General features: G+C 69.9%; 1 protein-coding gene across 1 annotated transcript; it reads left to right on the top strand.

Annotated features, from left to right (window-relative positions):
* The first annotated feature begins 11,732 nt into the window (after positions 1-11,732).
* On the top strand, positions 11,733-17,831 carry CBX4 (chromobox 4). Its single transcript, XM_084861986.1, has 5 exons — positions 11,733-11,946; positions 12,085-12,128; positions 13,263-13,328; positions 15,353-15,419; positions 15,633-17,831. Exons 1-5 carry the CDS (start codon positions 11,878-11,880, stop codon positions 17,055-17,057), a joined length of 1,671 nt encoding a protein of 556 aa, XP_084718112.1. The 5' UTR covers positions 11,733-11,877; the 3' UTR covers positions 17,058-17,831.
* The last annotated feature ends 544 nt before the right edge of the window (positions 17,832-18,375 follow it).

The raw sequence follows: 18,375 nt of genomic DNA on the forward strand, positions 1-18,375 counted from the left end.
GAATTGTTAAAGGAACTTGAGAATCCTCCTCCCCATGCAGGTGACCGAGCTCTCAATGCAGGGGCAGGGACTGCCAGCTCTCCCCCCCCCCCCCACCCCCCGTCCCAGTGAGGAGGCGGGGGGGGGGGGGGGGGGAGTACCGTGGCACCCCCCCAGCCCAGGCCCCAGGGGAGGGCCCCCCCCCGCCCCTCCTCCCTCCTCCCCTCCTGGCTGCCTTCGGAGCTGCCTTCCACTTCGTATCACGTTCCCTTTCCTCCTCCGTCAGCTGTCCCTGCTGACAGCTGTCCGCACCCCGTCTGTCTTCCTGCCAACCTCTGAGCCACGGTCAGCCTGTAGTTCATGGGCGCAGGCTCAGGTGGTTTGGGGGCTCAGTGGTCTGGGGCTCAGTGGTCTGGGGCTCAGGTGGTCTGGGGGCTCAGGTGGTTTGGGGGCTCAGGTGGTTTGGGAGCTCAGTGGTCTGGGGCTCAGGTGGTCTGGGGGCTCAGGTGGTTTGGGGGCTCAGGTGGTTTGAGAGCTCAGTGGTCTGGGGCTCAGTGGTCTGGGGCTCAGTGGTCTGGGGGTTCAGTGCTCTGGGGCTCAGTGGTCTGGGGGCTCAGTGGTCTGGGGGCTCAGTGGTCTGGGGGCTCAGTGCTCTGGGGCTCAGTGGTCTGGGGGCTCAGTGGTCTGGGGGCTCAGTGGTCTGGGGCTCAGTGGTCTGGGGGCTCAGTGGTCTGGGGCTCAGTGGTCTGGGGGCTCAGTGCTCTAGGGCTCAGTGGTCTGGGGGCTCAGTGGTCTGGGGGCTCAGTGGTCTGGGGGCTCAGTGGTCTGGGGCTCAGTGCTCTGGGGGTTCAGTGCTCTGGGGCTCAGTGGTCTGGGGGCTCAGTGGTCTGGGGGCTCAGTGCTCTGGGGCTCAGTGGTCTGGGGCTCAGTGGTCTGGGGGCTCAGTGCTCTGGGGCTCAGTGGTCTGGGGGCTCAGTGGTCTGGGGGCTCAGTGCTCTGGGGCTCAGTGGTCTGGAGGCTCAGTGGTCTGGGGGCTCAGTGGTCTGGGGGCTCAGTGCTCTGGGGCTCAGTGGTCTGGGGGCTCAGTGCTCTGGGGCTCAGTGGTCTGGAGGCTCAGTGGTCTGGGGGCTCAGTGGTCTGGAGGCTCAGTGGTCTGGAGGCTCAGTGGTCTGGGGGCTCAGTGGTCTGGAGGCTAGCCAAGTGGCGGGAGGAGGACCCCACCTACACCCCCTCTCTCCAGGAGGGGCATCTCGGCTGGGGAGGGCTGGGGGGTGCATTTGGTGATGCTGGCTGCCCCTCCTCCAGGTCCACTTGCATCCCCAGACCTGGGGGGTCTAAGAAGTGGCCCCTCAAACAGACGTGGGCCAATGGGCACAGGCAGAGAGCTCCCCCGCCCCGGCTCCGGCTCCGCTCCGGCTCCCGCTCCGGCTCCCGCTCCGGCTCCGGCAGCCCTGGGTGCGCGGCCTTTACCTGCCGTCTCGGTTTTAGGAAATAAAACACAAACAGGGCACAGCTGTCGTAAAAGAATTTAAAAACAAAACAAAAGAGGGAGGAGTGGCCCGGCTGGCGTGGCTCCGTGGCTGGGCGTCGACCTGTGAGTCAGGAGGTCAGAGTTCGATTCCCGGTCAGGGCACAGGCCCGGGTCACAGGCTCCGTCCCCGGTGTGGGGCGAGCAGAGGCAGCGGATCATGATTCTCTCTCATCATCAGTGTTTCTCTCCCTCTCCCCCTCGCTGCCCCCCTGAAGTCAGTGAAATAGATCTTAAAGGCGAGGAGGAAAGTGAAAAACATAAGGCGCCACACCCGGGTGAAGCCCAGGGGGCTGCCCCCAGGCCCCCCGGGAGCTAACTCACACCCACAGACGGCGCTCAGCCCACGCTCCGCTCCGCCTGCCCCTGAGACCCAGACAGGCCGGGCGGGCGGAGGGAGGGACAGGGAGCGGGCTACTTCCCGGCGGCCCAGGACTCGGGCTCCCCGCCCCCGGACGCCGGCACCCCTTGTCTGCAGCCTCGCCTCCGCCCGGCTTCCCGGGACACTGGGGGCTGCGCAGGTTCTGATCCAGCCGGCTCCATGCTGACCCTAACATGCCCCCCAGACACCCCGTGGGCCTGACCTCCAGCTTCTCTGGAGACCCCTGCCAGGGTGGGTGCCTCCCTCCCTGCGCTCCGGCGTCACCCCTTCTGCTTCGTCTCTGACCCGCCACCCTCCTCCCTCCCGGAGTCGCCTCCCACTGGGGCTCCCAGCCCCCCCACTGCACCGTCAGTGCCTGTGTTCCAACGCCCAGCCGTGCCCTCCCTCCCCCTTTGCTTGCCCCTGGTCACGTCAATGCTGCCTGCAGGAGCCTGCGGCCTCCTGCTCTGCCCGCGGGGCCCCGTCTGCCCGCGTGGCCCCCAGGGCCTGTTGCTCTAACCATAGCGCCACCCACTCAGGCGGTGATGGCTCCGGCCTGCGCTCTGTCTGCCTGTCACTGCCCCTGCCCCCCCACCCTCTGCCGCCGACTCATCTCCCGAAAATGCTGTCAAGAGTCACGCGTCGATTGCCTCACCGCCCGGTGTGGGCGGGGCTTGGCGTGACCAGCATCTGCGCATTCCGTGAATCCCTTGGGAATCTGAACTGTCGGCCCCAGAACCCGGCTCCCCAGCCAGAACCCGGCCCCCCAGCCAGAACCCGGCCCCCCACCCAGAACCCGGCTCCCTCCCAGAGCCCCAGAGAACCCCAGTCCCCATCTCAGTGACGGAGGAGCTGCCTGGACACAATCTGGAGGCGCTTGCTTCAATCCCGGGCATATAACTCGGGGCCCCACCCCACACACAAACCAGAAGTGGCTTCCGGAAGCTGGTGGGCGCCCCAGCTTGCTGTTCCAGTGGGAGTTGGGGGGTGCACTGGCCCCACCCTGCCCAGCGGGCCGCCCTGGCCCCCCACGAGTCCAAGGCCGGCACTGGGCCTGGCGTCAGTTCGAAGATCCTCTTCGCAGGCGGGAGCCAAAGACCCAGAACAGAGGACCGGCCGCCCGGATCCCGCCCGCCTGGGCCGGTGCTCAGCTCCTCCCCAACACCGGCCGGCCGCACTCGGCGGGCCGCTCCGACTCCCCAGCCCGTCACACTGCGTGCGAACACACGGAGGAACGGACGGAACGGGAGGCCCAGCTCTCGGCTCCGCAGACGGAGAGGCCGCAGGTGGCCCCAGGCCTGAGGTCCCGGACAGGCTGGGAGGCGGAGAGCGAGCACCAGGGGCAGCCCCACGGACCACGGGACACCTGCCTTCGGGACAGGCCTCAGGGGCTGGACATCTCCGGCGTGTGTGCAGGTCTCTGGAGGCCTCACCACCCATGTCCCGGCCCGGCCTCTCCTCCCGCCCCTTCGCCCTCTGTGGGGCCGCCCGCGGCCGAATCCGTCCCCTGGGCCCCGTTGTCTTCCGCGTGTCCTCTTTACCGTCACCGAGCCGCCTCCCTGGCGGGGCAGCACGAGGCCCTGGTGAATGCTCTGCATTAGTAACCTCTGCTCTGGAGAAAAATACACATAATTATAAACTTCACTGATACAAATTTTACAAATGCAATTTATAAATTATGATAAAACTAGAGGCCCATTGCATGAAGATTCATGCAAGAATAGGCCTTCCTGCCCTGGCCGATTTGGCTCAGAGGATAGAGCGACTGCCTGTATGCTAAAGAGTCCCGGGTTCGATTCCAGTCAGGGCACATGCTCAGGTTGCGGGCTCCATCCCCAGTGGGAGGTGTGTAGGAGGCAGCCAACCAATGATTCCTTCTCATCATGGATGTTTCTGTCTCTATCTCTCTTTGCCTTTCCCTACCTTTTGAAATCAATAAAGATATATATATATATATATATATATATATATATATATATATATATATATATATATTTTTTTTTTTTTTTAAAGAAAAGATTAGGTCTTTCTTCCCCTGGCTTTGCTCCCGGCTGCCCAGGAGCCTGCATGTCTTCAATCCCCGCCTCTGCGGACCCCGCCTCTGGGGACCCCGCCTGCAGGCTTCACTCCCGGCCTGAGTGCCGCTCCTATAGCTCCCTCCGCTCCCCACCTACCCCCTCATAGCAGTGTCCACTCTGCCCAGCCACTCTGCTCCTGAGTATGCAAATTAACCAGCCGTCTTTGTTGGGTTAATTTGCATACTCACTCCTGATTGGCTTATGGGCATTGTGGAGGTACATCAATTTGCATCTTTTCCTTTTATTAACAATGTCCCTTTCTGTAAACTCCGTAAAACCCATCAATTCACAGAACACTTTCGTTGACTTTTTTTGCCCCAATTCTTGGGTCAGGAGCCAACCTGAATTTGCACCCAATGAACAAGTGTGGTTCTGAGACAAACATCGGGGGATGCTGTCATGTGACCTGAAATGAAGGGAGACACCAGAGGTATGTCAGTTTCACCTGCTCCTAAGGATGTGAGTGACTCCTGTGCAATCAGAGTTTTTTTTATCCTGAAAGAAATCTCCCCAAATTTGGAGCCGTTCACAGCAAAACGGCTGCAGGTGTGACACGCTTCCACGTCGTACCTGCATCATGAACATCCTTTTCCGGCACTTTATTAAGTCTGGACGGTCAACACAGCAGGAAGCCAGGCTGCGCCTTGCCGCGGGGGCCCATTCCTGTGGTGTTCATGCCCCACCCGCTGCCAGCACGCAGACACGTGCGTGGAGCCGGGGCCAGAGGCGCAGGAGCCCGCCGGGGTCTGAGCCCCCGCCACACAGACACCATAGATGCAGGTCGCCCCGGGAACGTGGTCAGAATGAAACGCAGCGAAGTCATCGGGAAAATGTGAGGTGGGAGCATTTGTCTGAGTAGAACTTACTTCATGGTCAACGCAGATCATTCCGTTTTTAACAATGTCTGTGCCTGAGAACGCAGCCAGCGGCCCCCACAGCCAGCGTGAGCCGGCTCTGGCCACCACTGCGCAGCACCCTGTCCCTCGCAGAAGTCCTGTTTGTTCAGCGTTGACAGATTTCTGCTGGGCGTATGCCCCGGGCCGGGCGGTGGTGAGAGGCCGGGCACACATCGGAGGAGGGGAGTGAGCGGACCTGCCGTGTGGGCTTCTGTCCCAGCAGCAGGAGACGCAGGCCCAGGCCGGACCTTGTCTGCGTGAAGGTGACGGTGACGCTGAGGAAGGGGCCTGCCGGAGAGCCGGCTCAGGGGGCCACGGTGAGCTGCCAGCCGAGGAGGAACAGCCCCGCGACCTCCAGAGCGCGCTCAGGCCCTGGTGAGGCAGGGCCTCCGGGACAGCCACCAGCAAGCCATCCTGCACTTGCTCACCACGTCTGAACCGAAGGCCTCCAGTGTGCTTCGCCCTGCGAACGGACGGAAAGCCCCCGGGGTGCGTTGGGCTGACAGGCCTCGGGGAGTCAGAGCCGAGCTTAGCGGCCGTGGGGTGCGCGGGCCTGCAGCAGGGTCCCGCCACGGCGCGTGGGCGTGGCCACCGGAGGCCTCCCACAGCTGCGGCCGCTTTTCAGTTCCCAGGGAGCCGGCGCCTAGGCCTCGGCATGATTATCAACTTCCATGGTGCTGGCTCCGAGTCTCCAAGCCGCAGAGAGAAACCAGGCACCACCACCGGCTCCAGAAAAGGGCCCGTCTCCGTCTGACCATCTTCCAGGACACGTTTCTTCAGAACCAAAGGAGAACACCCGATGGGCAAAGGGGTGGAGGGTGGAGGGCGAGTCCGTGTCTGGGCCTTCCCGTCCGAGGGGGTCAAAGGCCACGGAATCACCCGTAGACCCGTTACTGCCAAACCGCAGGCCTCGGGCGCTGGCACAGGCCAGGTGGGCAGCCGGGACTGCGGGAGCCGGGGTCTGCGCCGGGCGGGGCCCACGCCTCCCCGGCAGGGCAGGAGGGCGGAGGGAGGCGGGCTGCGGTGTGGCTCCGGGCGCCCTCACTTCCTTGCTTGTATTTCAGGATCAGCCAGAGGCTGTGTGCGCAGGGAGGAGCGGGGCCGAGGGCGCCTGCGGGTGCCAGGGCCACAGGCGGGGAGTGCCCCGGGCGGCTGAGCCCCCTGAACCCGTCGTCCCTGGGAGAACCAGCCGGTGTCCCCCGTCTCTTGTCTCTCCAGAGGTGCCATTCTCGAAACTTCTCCCAGACACGGGACCTAGCTCTCCGGGGCCCTGGACTGTGGGCCCGTCCCTCCACTGACTGAGCTGCGGCTGCACTGGGACTGCATTGAACAGTCTTACTTATCAGAACGTTTTCTCCAGCCTGAAGGTGTTGTTGTTTCCTGACGTAAAAAGAAATTGCAGCCAAAGCCGGTGTGGCTCAGTGGTTGAGTGTGGACCTATGAACCCAGTGGTCACAGTTCGGTCAGGCCACAGGCCCGGGTTTCGGGGTCTGTCCCCAGTGTGGGGCGTGCAGGGGGCAGCCGGTCCATGGTTCTCTCTCATCATGGGCGTTTCCCTCTCTCCCTCTCTGACATCAATGACAATAGATTTTAAAAGAAGGGGCATATGCGGGGGAACCAGCTCTTCTCAGCGAACCCCGGTTTAGGGAAGAGGGTGCCTGTGGGGCCTCCCCGCAGGCGCCCCTGATTCCGCCGTGAGCCTGCTGGCTCCTCTCGGCCCTCCGATAACAGAACGAGGGGCTTTGCGATGCTCTTGGCCCGAGATTTCCTGTAAAAACCTCAAATGGAAAGATGCGCTCTGCAGGCCTTCTCCGCAGGCGTGGGCATGGGCGTGTTGGGGGGGGGTGCTGTGGGGACACCGTGGCCTCAGCCTTGAGGCAGCGCAGTCCTGGGGTGCAGGGCCCCAGGGTCCAAAGTCGCTGTGGGGCCCGTGGTTTCTGGCCGGGCAAGCAGCAGCCAGCGGGAGGGGGTGGGGGAGCCAGAGGCGGGGCGCGCAGGCCCCCCATCCCCTCCTCGTCTCCCTTTCCCCACCCCCGCCCCCCGCAGGAGACCCGCACTTTGCCGCACTGACCTCCAGCTCCAGGGGCGCCGCCAGCCGCGGGGAGCCCTCCCCCTAGGGGAGGCCGGAGCCAGTGCAGCGCTGGCGCCCAGCCCAGCCGGGCCGGGAGCGAGCAGGTGAAGCCCGGCAAGGGCCCGGATCTGGAGGATCGGACGGGGTTCCTCCGGGCCCCCAGGGCCGTCCTGGGGCGTGACCCCGGAAGAGGCTGGGAGGGGGGCTTCTTGGGCAAACCTGGGGGCTCTCCGGGGGTGGGGCACCCACACATTGCTCTGGGCTCGGAGGGCGGAGCGAGGGGAGGCCGGGTGGCCGCGCCAAGGGCCTCGTCACGGGGTGGGGGTGGGGTCCGCCGGGCCGGGGGCGACGTGGCGCAGCGGCCGGACTCGGCTCCGGAAGTGGCCACGGCCGCCCCCTGCAGAGGACGTGGGGTTGGGGGTGTCTGGGACTCACCACGGCCCCCACCCCGCCCGCAGGGCGGGCAGGCTGAGCTTTGCTCGGGCTGGGCCCTCTCGGCCGCCATCCACGGCCACCGGATCCCTGAGCGCCCCCTCGATCACCCTCGATCCTGCAGGGACCCCCCCCCCCGCCTGCGGGGCCCGCCGCGCCCCCGCCCCAGGGGATCGATCGGCCGGCGACGCCCGGCCCGGCTCGCGGCCTCCCCTCCCCCCGCGCCGGCGGGACGCGGCCTCCGAGCTGCGGCCTCGCGGTTCCGGGCGCTGCCAGACTCGGCGCCGGGCCAGCGGGGGAGGCGGGGACGCGCGGCCCTTCCGATCGCGCCCGCCCCGCCGCTGCAGGCCTGGGCGGGGAGGAGGGCGAGCCAGGCCCCCGCCCGCACCCCCGCCCCGTCCACCCCATCCCCCCGCCGCCAAACCCCGCGGGCGCGCGTCCCACCCGCCGCGCCGGGACCGGAGGGGGCGGGGGGGGGGCGCGGGGCGGGGGAGGGGAGCAGTCCGCTCCGGCCTGGCCGCCGCGGCTCCGCCGGCGGTGTCGGTCCGCTGGGTTGGCCGCCGCCCGCGGCTGAAAGGAGGAAGGCGGTCTGGTCTGCCCGTGTGTGGGCTCCGCGGGCGGGGGGCGCCACAGGGGCACCGGGAGCCACGCGCAGGGCGGGCGCGGGGCGGGCGGACCCCGAACGGAAACCGCCCCGCACGCGGAGGCGGCGGGAGCGGCTCCAGAGGCGTAGGAAACGTGGATCCTGGGGCGCCCGTGTCCCGGCAGCGGGGACCCCGCGACCGAGCGGGACGGGCGGGCCTGGGGGGCCTGACGCCGGGAGGGGGTGGGCCAGCCGCCGGTGTCGAAAGCTGGTCCCGCTGGGGCGCCCGGACCCCGCGGGCCGCAGTGTGGAGGCGACCGGGCGGCGTGGCCCCGAGAACGGCCCCAAACCGGCCAGGGGCCCCGGCCCGAGGGCGCGCCAGGCCCGGCGCCACCGCAGCCTCGGCCCGGCCCGCCCCCCGAGCCCGATCCGCCCAGGACCCGCCTCGGAGGCCTGCGGGGCTCAGGGCTGCTCCGCCCGAAGGAGCCCGACCCTCAGCGGCGGGCGGCCTGACAAGAGCAGAAACTCGGGGCGCAGAGGGCGGAGGGGCGCCGTCCGAGCAAAGCCGCCCCTCCAGAGGGCGCAGGCGGAGCTTGGGGCTCCCACACCCCCTCCCGATTCCCCCAAGGACAGCTGCGGCAGGCCTCCCCGGACACAGGGGGGCCGGGCTCTGGGGAGCTGCGGGTGGGGGCCGAGGGGGGCTGGGAGTCGTGGCTCCTCAATGCTCCGCGGCTCCTGAACCACGTCCGGGCGAGAAAGCCGCCAACGGGGGCCTCCAGCCGGGACAGGCCGGGCCTCCCCGCGCTTCCCCTGCGGAGCCAGGCCTGCGGGGCGCGGGGCCCGGGCACCTCCGTGCGGGGCGTCCCGCCCCCCGGACCAGCCCCTCCGGGACCGGCCTCTCCGCGGCCGCCTCGCCGGGGTCCTGAGGACGCCGCAGGCTCGGCCCTCTCCTCCCGCCGCGCTCGGGGCCCCTGAGGCCCCTGGGGGCCCCAGCCCGGGGCGGCACCCAGAAGACTCGGTCCCTCAGCGGGACCCCGGGGCGCGGTCGGACCCTGGCCGGGAGGGGCCACGTCGGCTGTGCGGGCTCAGGCCCCGCCCGGGCTCCCCGCGGGGGCAGGACGTCCCGGGTCAGAGGCAGGGGCCCAGCTGAGGCCCTGGGAATCCCAACTTAGGGCCCCGCTCCCCGCGGCTCCTCTGAGGGGCCGCGCTGGCGGGTGGCAGGGGAGGCCCCCGGGAGGTTCCCGGAGGGAGCGGGACAGGGAGCTTCCAGCGCTCAGCCCCCTCCCGGGCCAGCCCGCCCCGCGGCGCCTTGCTCCCGGACCGGCAGGTGGCGGGTGGTCAGGCCGGGCCTCCAGGGTTCTGGGTTCTGGGCTCGCCTTCCCTCCAGAATACACGCCGGGAGCCGCGGGGAGCCGGCGGTGTCGGTCCTCCCCGCTCCCTCCCCCCAGCGGCGGCGGAAAGGCCCGGAGCAGGGGCCGCCAGGACTCCCTGCTCCTGGGGGGCTTTGGGCCGCGCCTCGGACAGTCCTGGGAGCCCGGCGACTCCTCCCTCCCGGCACCGGCAGCTCCAAGAAAGGCCGTTCCTGGCCGCGGGAGCCGCCCTGCCTCCCGCCCGGCTCCTGCGCAGACCCGCCGTCGGGGCACCAGGGGCCACGCGGGGCGGGGGCCCAGCGCTCACAGCCGGGACCGCGGAGTCCGACGCCCCAGACGGCGCCCCCTGGCCCGGCCGCCACGGAAACAACCACTGGAAACAGAATTTCCAGGGGGTTTTCTAACGAGGGGCCGGCAGTGCCGGGAACGTCCGCCCAGCCCCGGGCGCAGGCGTGCGGGACCGGACTCCGCAGACCCCGCAGCCCTCGCCCAGGGCTGGACTGCGGCTGACAGCGCCTCCCGCTCCACCTCTCGGACCCTCCCCTTCTCCCTTCCCGGGGAGATGTCCCACGCGAGACCCTGTCCCGTACGAGAGCTTCTAGCCCTGGAATGTGCGGGGAAAGCCCCAAGCACAGCGGGAAGACAGACGTGCCTCCCCGCATCCCCACCTTCAATAGCAGCCCAGGGCCACCGCCCGCCCCGGGACTACAGCCGGGTCACCCCACCCCACCCCGGGAATGTTGGGATTGTGCCTGGAGCTCTCGGGAGAGCAGAGGCTGCAGGCCGCGCCCCGCCCACGCCCGGACCCCCAAGCGGGAGCCCGGCCTTAGGCAGCCCGAGCAGCGGGGCCGCGGCAGGAGCTGCGAGGCGGCGGTGACATGGTGGCGCGTCCACGTGTGCGCTCACACACCAGGCCGCCCAGGCTTCTCCCGGCTTCCCGGGAGAATGCGACCCCGCACACGCTTTGGGGGTTCGCTTCTGCACCCCACCCCTCCCCAGCGCAGCCGCAGCCCCAGCAGTCCCCACCCCGCACTGCAGGCCGCGGAGGGCGGAGCGGAGACCCGGATGGCGCTTCGCCCGCCCCCCTCGGGTTCCACTCTGCGCGGCCCGGCTCTCCGCCGCGGACGCGCAGCCAGGGATTGCGCAAGCTTCCTGTTCCAGGTCCTTCCAGGCCCGGCGCGCCCTCCCCGCCCCTCCGGCCCCCGGGCCTGTCCCCGCGGCCCCTCGTTCCCCGACCCGACCCCACCGAGCTCGCGGCCCCCGGTGGCGCCCTCGGGAGGCCTCGCGGGGCGCAGCAGCTCCCCCAGCTGGGCCGCTGTCTGGCGGCCGAGGTGCTAAACTTCACACTTTGGGCTCCTCGGCGTCCTGTCCCGGGAAGGCCTTGGCGGGGCTGCCTGACCCGCACCGGGCGACGGAATTCCTGGCGAAGGCTGGGCTCCGGGTCCGTTCCATTCCCCCCTCCTCCCGCTTCCGTGCGGCCCCATCCGCCCCTGTCCAGCTCGGCCTCTTCCCACCGCTCTCTTCCTCTCTGGATGCCTCTCCCCCGGACCCCACCAAGTCCTCCCCCCACCCGCACCCCGGTCCAGCGGGCCTGGCCGTCCCTGCGCCCCCTCCCGTCCTCCGCCTCCGGGTGCGGGCAGGGCGGGCGATGCTGAGGGAAGCAGACATCCTGTCCCTGCGCCAGGAGCGGCCGCAGGTAACTGGGAAGCAGGTCCAGTCGGTGCGACAGGACTCGGAGCCCCTCTGGGAGGGTTCTCGCGTGCGGCCCGGCTGGCTGCTCCGCGGCGCCCTCTTGTCCCTTCCCCGCGCTCTCCCGCGACCCCGGGCGCCATCCTCTCTTCCCCGGGCCTCTCTCCTCTCTTCCTCGCCAACCTAAACGCTCCGGGCCTCGCGGGGGCCTCCCAGCCGCCCGCCCCCTCCGCCCCCCGCCGCTGGCTCCCCGGGCGGGCGTCGCACATGACGCAATCCGATGCAACTGGAAACGGCACGGGGCGCGTTGGTGGTCCCCAGCGGGGGTCCCCGGGCGCTGCACACTGGGAACCAGAGGTGAGGGGCGGCCGCCGCGCGGGCGGAAGGCGGGGGCCGCGCGGAGACCTGTCACGCGTCCCACCCCACCGCGCCCTCGGCCGGGACACCTCTCCGGCCCCGTCCCGCTCCCTCCCCGCCGCCCCCCGCGCCCCGGCCCGAGGCTCCCTCCCTCCGCACTCCCGCGCCTCCCCCGCCGGCCCCTCCCGCTCCCGTCCCCTCCCCCTGGCGCCCGGGCCCGGGCTCCGGTAGGCCGCGCTGCGCCAATCCGGGCCGCGGCCCGCCCCCTGACGCCGCGCTCGGCCGCGAGGCCCCGCCCGCCGACGCCGGATTTGCATGAGTTCTTGTGCCGCCGCGGCCCGGGCTCAGTGTCTGCCGAGCGGAGCCGGAGCCGGAGCGGGCGGCGGGGCGGCGGGGCTTGCGGGCGGCGGCGGCGGCGGCGGCAGCGCGGGCAGCGGGGGCGCCTGCGCCGGGGCGGCCGCGGGGCGCCGGCGGGAGGCAGCGGGGTCTGCGGCGGCGCCGGCCACCCGCGCCCGGCGCGCTCCGGCCCGGCCATGGAGCTGCCAGCTGTTGGCGAGCACGTCTTCGCGGTGGAGAGCATCGAGAAGAAGCGGATCCGCAAGGTGGGGCGGCGCGGGGGCGGCGGCGCGGCGGCGGGAGCGGGGCCCGAGCGGCCCGCGAGCAGGCGCGGAGGGGGTGGGGAGGCTGCGGCCGGCCGGGGATCCCGCGGAAGCTGAGGGAGTGTGTCTCTCCCCCCGCAGGGCAGAGTGGAGTATCTGGTGAAATGGAGAGGCTGGTCCCCCAAGTAAGTAGCGGCGCAGGGGCGGGGGCGCGGGGTCCGCGGCGCGGGGCGCGGGGCTCGGGACCCGGGGCCGGTGGGGCGCGGGGGGAGCGGCGGGAGGCGGGGTGAGGCGGTGGAGGAGGGGGTGGGGAGGTCGGTGGCAGGCACTGGGGAAGCCGAGCCCGAGCCCGGGCCGGGCGCCCCGCGCCGGCTCCGCTCCGGGAAATGCCATCACTAATTTATGCGCCAGAAGGAGCCGGAGCAGCGGCGGCGGCGGCGCGGGCCGAGCCGGGAGGCCGGCGGAGGGAGGGCGGCGCAGGCACTGGCTGATGTGCAGCAGAAAATGGCTCCTTTCCCCTTTCCCTCCACCGAACGGCTCCATATTGCAAAACCAAAAAAAAAAAAAAAAAAAAAAAAAATTAAAAAGCGACGAAAATGCAATTGTGTGCCTCCTCCCTGCTGGCGGCGCGGGGAGGGGGAGGCAGCCCGTGCAGGGCGCTGCCGCCGCGGCCGGGCTTTAGGGGGGGGGGGGTCTTTTTTTTTTTATTTAAAATGCGAAGGCACCGGATGGAGACAGCCGCGCAGGCACGCACACACACGCGCACACACACGCACACGCACACACACAGGCGGATTTTTGTGTTGCTGAGTATTTGGGGGGGTGCTTGCCCGTGACAGCGGGCTCGGGGGCCCCGGGGGGTGTGGGGAGCGGCGGGGCGGCCGGCGATGGGATTAGGGGTCAAATGGAGAACGCCTCCAAAGTCTTCGCGGGGCGGGGGCGGGGGCGGCCGGAGGGGACGCGACTCTGCCTGCGGGCCGCTCTGCACGCGGGGCTCCGGGGAGCGGGTGGCGGTGGGACGTGTCGCGGTGACACGCTTCACATTCTTGACAACTGCTGGAGGGACGCTGGTTTCATTTTCCTCTGCCCTCCCCTTCCTGCCGGGCTGTTTGTTTTGACTTGGGGGGTGGGGGGGAGTATAGGGGCGCGTCCGGCCTGCAGAAACCCACCCTGCGCCCCGCGCCGCCGCGCAGGGGCTGTGGGCGCAGGAGGACAGAGCAGGGCCTTATGTCATTCCCACCTGGAGGCCGCGGCGCTGGCTCGGCTTTTTTTTTATTTTTTAATTTTTATGCCATGTCCCCTCCCTTTCCCCTTGCAAGATATAACACGTGGGAGCCCGAGGAGAACATCCTGGACCCCCGGCTGCTGATCGCCTTCCAGAACAGGTGAGCGTCCCCCCGCCGCCTCCCGCCGCGGGGGGCCGGTGTGGGAGCGGGGCGAGGGCCACGCAGCAAGGGGGGGGCAGGGGGAGCGGGAGGGGCCGGGGAGCCCCCTCCCCCAGGCGGGTCGGAAGGCACGGCTGCGGCCTCGGCTTCTCCAACCACCGTCCTTGGCGGTTGCTGCAGCCCGGCGGTGGGGGCGGGGCGGGGAGAAAAGGCGAGGCTTGTGTTTTGGGGGGACTGCGGGGAGGGCGAGGGCGGGTGGCCCTACGGCCGCCCCAGAGAACTCGGAGCCGCGGCGCCTGGGCCCCCGAGGGCCCCCTCCGGGCCCCACCCTGGAGCCCCACCCCCAGGACCTAGGTGTTGCTCCGCGGCAGCCACGGGGCTGCCCGGGCCGGCGCGCCGTGGGGCAGCTCCGAGGGCGCTGGCACGGCGGAGCCGCCGGACGTCACGGAGCCGGAGCCGAGCTTAACCTGTTGGGGGCCGGAGGGAAGTTGGCGAGACCTCCAGCCCCCACCCTGGGCCCGGGGAGCGCGGGCTGGGGGGCGGGCCGGGCTCTGGCTGACAGCGGGCGCTCTTCCTGCTGCGCTCTGGCTCCTCGGCGGGTGAGCCTGGCCCGGAGGGTGCGGGCGCGGGCGCTGCCCGGCGGCGGAGGGGTGGTGGAGGGCGCGGGCTCATCCCCGCGCACTCAGAGGCTGTCACGCCGCCGCCGCGGCTGCTGCAGCTGGATTCCCCGCCGGCGGCTGCGGGTCTCGGTTTTGGGGAGCACCGAAGGGGGAAGGGCTGGCGAGGAGGGAGGACGGGGGGGGGGGGGCCGGAGCGCCGCCACGCCGCTGTCCCCACCCCTGCCCTCTTTTTTATTTTGCATTATTTCCTGGGGAGGGCTGCAGGACACTCAGGCCCTCGGAGGGAGCCACCGGCGGGGAGCTGGCCCTCCGCGACGCAGGGGGGCGCGGAGCGGGGATGTGGCGGCCTCCACCTGGGAGCGCGCCCCGTAACCATGTCAGCAGCTGATGCCATGTTGCGTAACGGTCCCCGGGGAGCGGGGAGACGGCTGTTGCAATGTCATGCAACTTCGGCGTCAGGCCGAGCGGGGGCTCCCGGGCTCGGCGGAACTCCCCGGGGGGAGCCCACCTGCAAGGGGTGCCTGGGGCCGCGGGAGGACCAGTTTCTGGCCCGGAAATGAGCCCCTTCTTGGGCCGAGGCTGCAGCGGCGCCCCCTTCTCCCACGGAGGACGGGGCAGCGCTGGGGAAACCCGCCCCCCGGCCTTGGGTCACGCCGGGCCACGCGGCGGCGGAAGCCAGGCAGCGCTCTCTGACCCGCCGTCACGCGTGGACTCGGCTAATTTGGAAACCGAGGGGCCGGGCTCGGCGGGGGCGGGGCTTGTGGCTCCGCCCCGCCGCCCGGAGCGGGTTCACCTGGCGGCTGGGAACCTGGCGGCGCGGCCTCCGCCCCGGCGCCTCATTGGCCACCGCCGCCGCGCCGACGAGGCCGCAGCCCTCCGGCGGGTCAGCCCGGCCTCCGGGAACGGCCCTCCCTCCGCCCCCCGCGCTCCTTCCCTGAATCCTAATGAGGTCATTAGCGCCGCGCTCTGCGGAGGGCCGTGGGCCTCCAGCTCCTCCTCGGGCCTCGTCTGCCTCCCTGGCCCCCGTGCCCACCCGCTCTGCGCAGGGCCACGGCCCAGGGCTGTGGGCGGCAGTGCCAGCGGCCCCGCCCCGCTCGGCAAGCACCCCCACCCCCGTAGGGGGCAGGGCTGTGGGGGGCGGCAGTGCAGGGGGACCTCAGGTGGGGGCGCTCCTCGGGTGGGGGCCCCTTGGGCAGAGGAGGGTCCATGCAGTGGAGAGCGGGGCTCTGGGACCAGGCTGGCGCCCAGCCGGCTGCCGGGGCGACCTTTTGCCTCGAGCTGCGTGCGCTCCCTCCGGGTCTGGGCGGCCCTGCGGCTCCCGGGAGGGGGACGCCCCGCAGGTGGGAGGGGAGGGGAGGGGAGGGGAGCGGAGGCTCACGGCGCCGCCCTCTGTCCCGCCCCCAGGGAGCGGCAGGAGCAGCTGATGGGATATCGTAAGCGAGGCCCGAAGCCTAAGCCGCTGGTGGTGCAGGTGAGAGCCCCGCCCCAGTCTCCCTTTGAGCTGCCACCTGAGCTGCTTCCAGGCGGGGGCGGGGGCGGGAGGGCGGTGTTTCCTCCTGAGCACCCCATTCTCCCCCTTCCTGCCTGGCTTGCCCGCCCCTCCCTGGTTTCTGCCCACCGGGTGGGGGCTGGGAGGCTGGCTCACCCCTCCACTCACCGCGCCCTCCACCCGCCCCGCCCCCAGGTGCCCACCTTTGCCAGGCGCTCCAATGTGCTGAGCGGACTCCAGGACTCCTCCACGGACAGCCGCAGCGCCAAGCTGGAGCTGGGCGCCCAGGGCAAGGGCCAGGGGCACCAGTACGAGCTCAACAGCAAGAAGCACCACCAGTACCAGCCGCACAGCAAGGAGCGGGCGGGCAAGCCCCCGCCGCCGGGCAAGAGCAGCAAGTACTACTACCAGCTCAACAGCAAGAAGCACCACCCCTACCAGCCCGACCCCAAGATGTACGACCTGCAGTACCAGGGCGGCCACAAGGAGGCGCCCAGCCCCACCTGCCCGGACCTGGGGGCCAAGAGCCACGCGCAGGACAAGTGGGCCCACGGGGCGGGGGCCAAGGGCTTCCTGGGGACCGTGAAGCCTGTGGCCGGCGGCGCCGTTGGGGCCGCGGGCAAGGGCTCCGAGAAGGCGCCCCCCAACGGCATGGCGCCCGCCCCCAAGGAGGCGGTGGCGGGCAACGGGATCGGGGGCAAGATGAAGATCGTCAAGAACAAGAACAAGAACGGGCGCATCGTGATCGTGATGAGCAAGTACATGGAGAACGGCATGCAGGCGGTGAAGATCAAGTCCGGGGAGGCGGCGGCGGCGGAGGGCGAGGCGCGCGCCCCCGGCCACAAGAAGCGCGCCTCCGAGGAGCGCCACCCGCCGCCAGACCGGACTTTCAAGAAGGCGGCGGCGGCGGGGGCCGCGGAGGAGAAGAAGGCGCAGGCGCCCTTCAAGAGGCGGGAGGAGGAGGCCGCGGGCCCGGGCGACCCGCAGCCGCAGGACCCTGGGCCCCGCAAGCTCTCCCCGAGCAAGGAGGCGGCGTTCGGCGAGCAGCCGCTGCAGCTCACCACCAAGCCCGACCTGCTGGCCTGGGACTCGGGCCGCAGCGCGCACACGGCCTCCCACCACCACCATCACCACCACCACCACCACCACCACGCGGCGGGCCTCAGCCTCTCCCACGCGCGCAAGCGCTGCCTCTCCGAGACGCACGGCGAGCGCGAGGCCGGCAGGAAGCGGCTGACGGCGCGCAGCGTCAGCACCCCCACCTGCCTGGCGGGCAGCCCCGCCGCGCCCCCCGCCGCGCCCCCCGCCGCGCCCCCGCAGCCCGAGGTCATCCTGCTGGACTCGGACCTGGACGAGCCCATAGACTTGCGCTGCGTCAAGGCGCGCGGCGAGGCGGGGGCGCTGCCCGGCGGCCTCCGCGTGAAGCCCGAGGCGCCTGCGGCCGCGGAGGGAATGACGGCGGCCGCGCCGGGGACGGCGGCCCAGAAGCCCCCCGCCGAGGCCCAGGACGAGCCCGAGGAGCCGCTGAGCGAGTTCAAGCCCTTCTTCGGGAATATAATCATCACCGACGTCACCGCGAACTGCCTCACCGTCACGTTCAAGGAGTATGTGACGGTGTAACGGGAGGGACGGCTGCACCGTCTCGGCTCCGCTCAGCGCCGAGGGCGCGACTCCTCTCTCCACTCCCAGGGGAGCTCCAGGGACGCCCGAAGCCGCAGCAGCGCGCCCCCCTGTGTCCAGCTGGGGGGGCCTGGCTGGGACTCAGGGCGTCCAGCCGGCTGCCTCCGTGGGAACTGGCGCCGTGTGAGCGCACGGAGCCTGCGGGTCTGGCTCACTCCCCGCTGACCGGCCTCCGGCCCCCGGCCCCCAGCCCCGCGGCAGCCAGCCGGGCCTCGGAGGCATAGTATTATATTTTAACCTGCTAATGTGTCCAGTGCAGACTCCACTCCCGTTTGTACGTGGTGTTATCATGGAAATGTATTGTTTGAGCTCCGAAGGCCTGGCCACCCCGTGGGGCTGATATATCTATATTTATTTGTAGGTATTTATATATTGAATATGAAAGCCTAGATTTATGGAGTTCTCTAGATCATGGCATCTTCCCCGTCACACGGGCCAGCTCCTGTCGCCCCGCTCCCGTGCTCTGTGCCCCAGGTGCGCTCCTGCCCTCCCCCTCCCCCTCCCAGGAACTGCCATAGCGGTGACCTTGGTCTATATTTTTTGATACCGTACACATGGGTGTGTTGTTTCTATGTGCAAAAAGAAAAGAAAACGTTTGTTAAAAGGCTAAATGAGCTCTCTAGACTAAACTGCTGCTACTAGAAATGTCTAAACTATAAGCTTCCGATCATTACCTGCTTGAATGTACATATTAAATGGAGATGTTGAAGGTGCCTTTCGCTGTCCGCTGTCCGAGGTGAGCGCAGCAGGCCGGACGTGGGGCCCCCTCCCCACCCCACTTCCTGCTCGGGTGTCAGGGAGGAAGCCCAGCTTCTCTTGCGGAGCCAAGTGGCCTGGTTTCAGGGCAGAGGCGCCAGCGGCAGGCCGGCCGGAGTGACCCAGCGCCCGGAAGGGAAGTCCATGGGAAGGCAGTGCCAAGGAGAGGGGGGTTCCTGAGGGCGTGCTCCTGCAGGATGAGCGAGCGTGCAGAGACCGGGGCGAGCTGGCCCCCACCCGGAGTCCCACCAGCCAGGCACCTGCTGATCTTTGCCCCCAGCCTCCGGGCGCAGCACACCCAGGTGCCGCCTGGTGGGGCCTGGTTGGGCAGGTTCCCGCGGGGAGGAGACCCTCCCGCCCCCATCTCCAGCGTCCCTCCCGGCATCGGGGCCCCGCCCCACCCAGAAAGCCTGTGAGGCACTCTGCCAGGCTCGCTCCCAGAACCCGTCAGGTCAGCCGAGGCTCTGCCTGGAGGCACTCCAGGGCCAGACAGGGCTTCGGG

This window comes from Pipistrellus hanaki, assembly GCF_964339955.1.
Source record: "Pipistrellus hanaki genome assembly, chromosome: 16".
In the NCBI taxonomy this organism is placed as follows: Eukaryota; Metazoa; Chordata; class Mammalia; order Chiroptera; family Vespertilionidae; genus Pipistrellus; species Pipistrellus hanaki.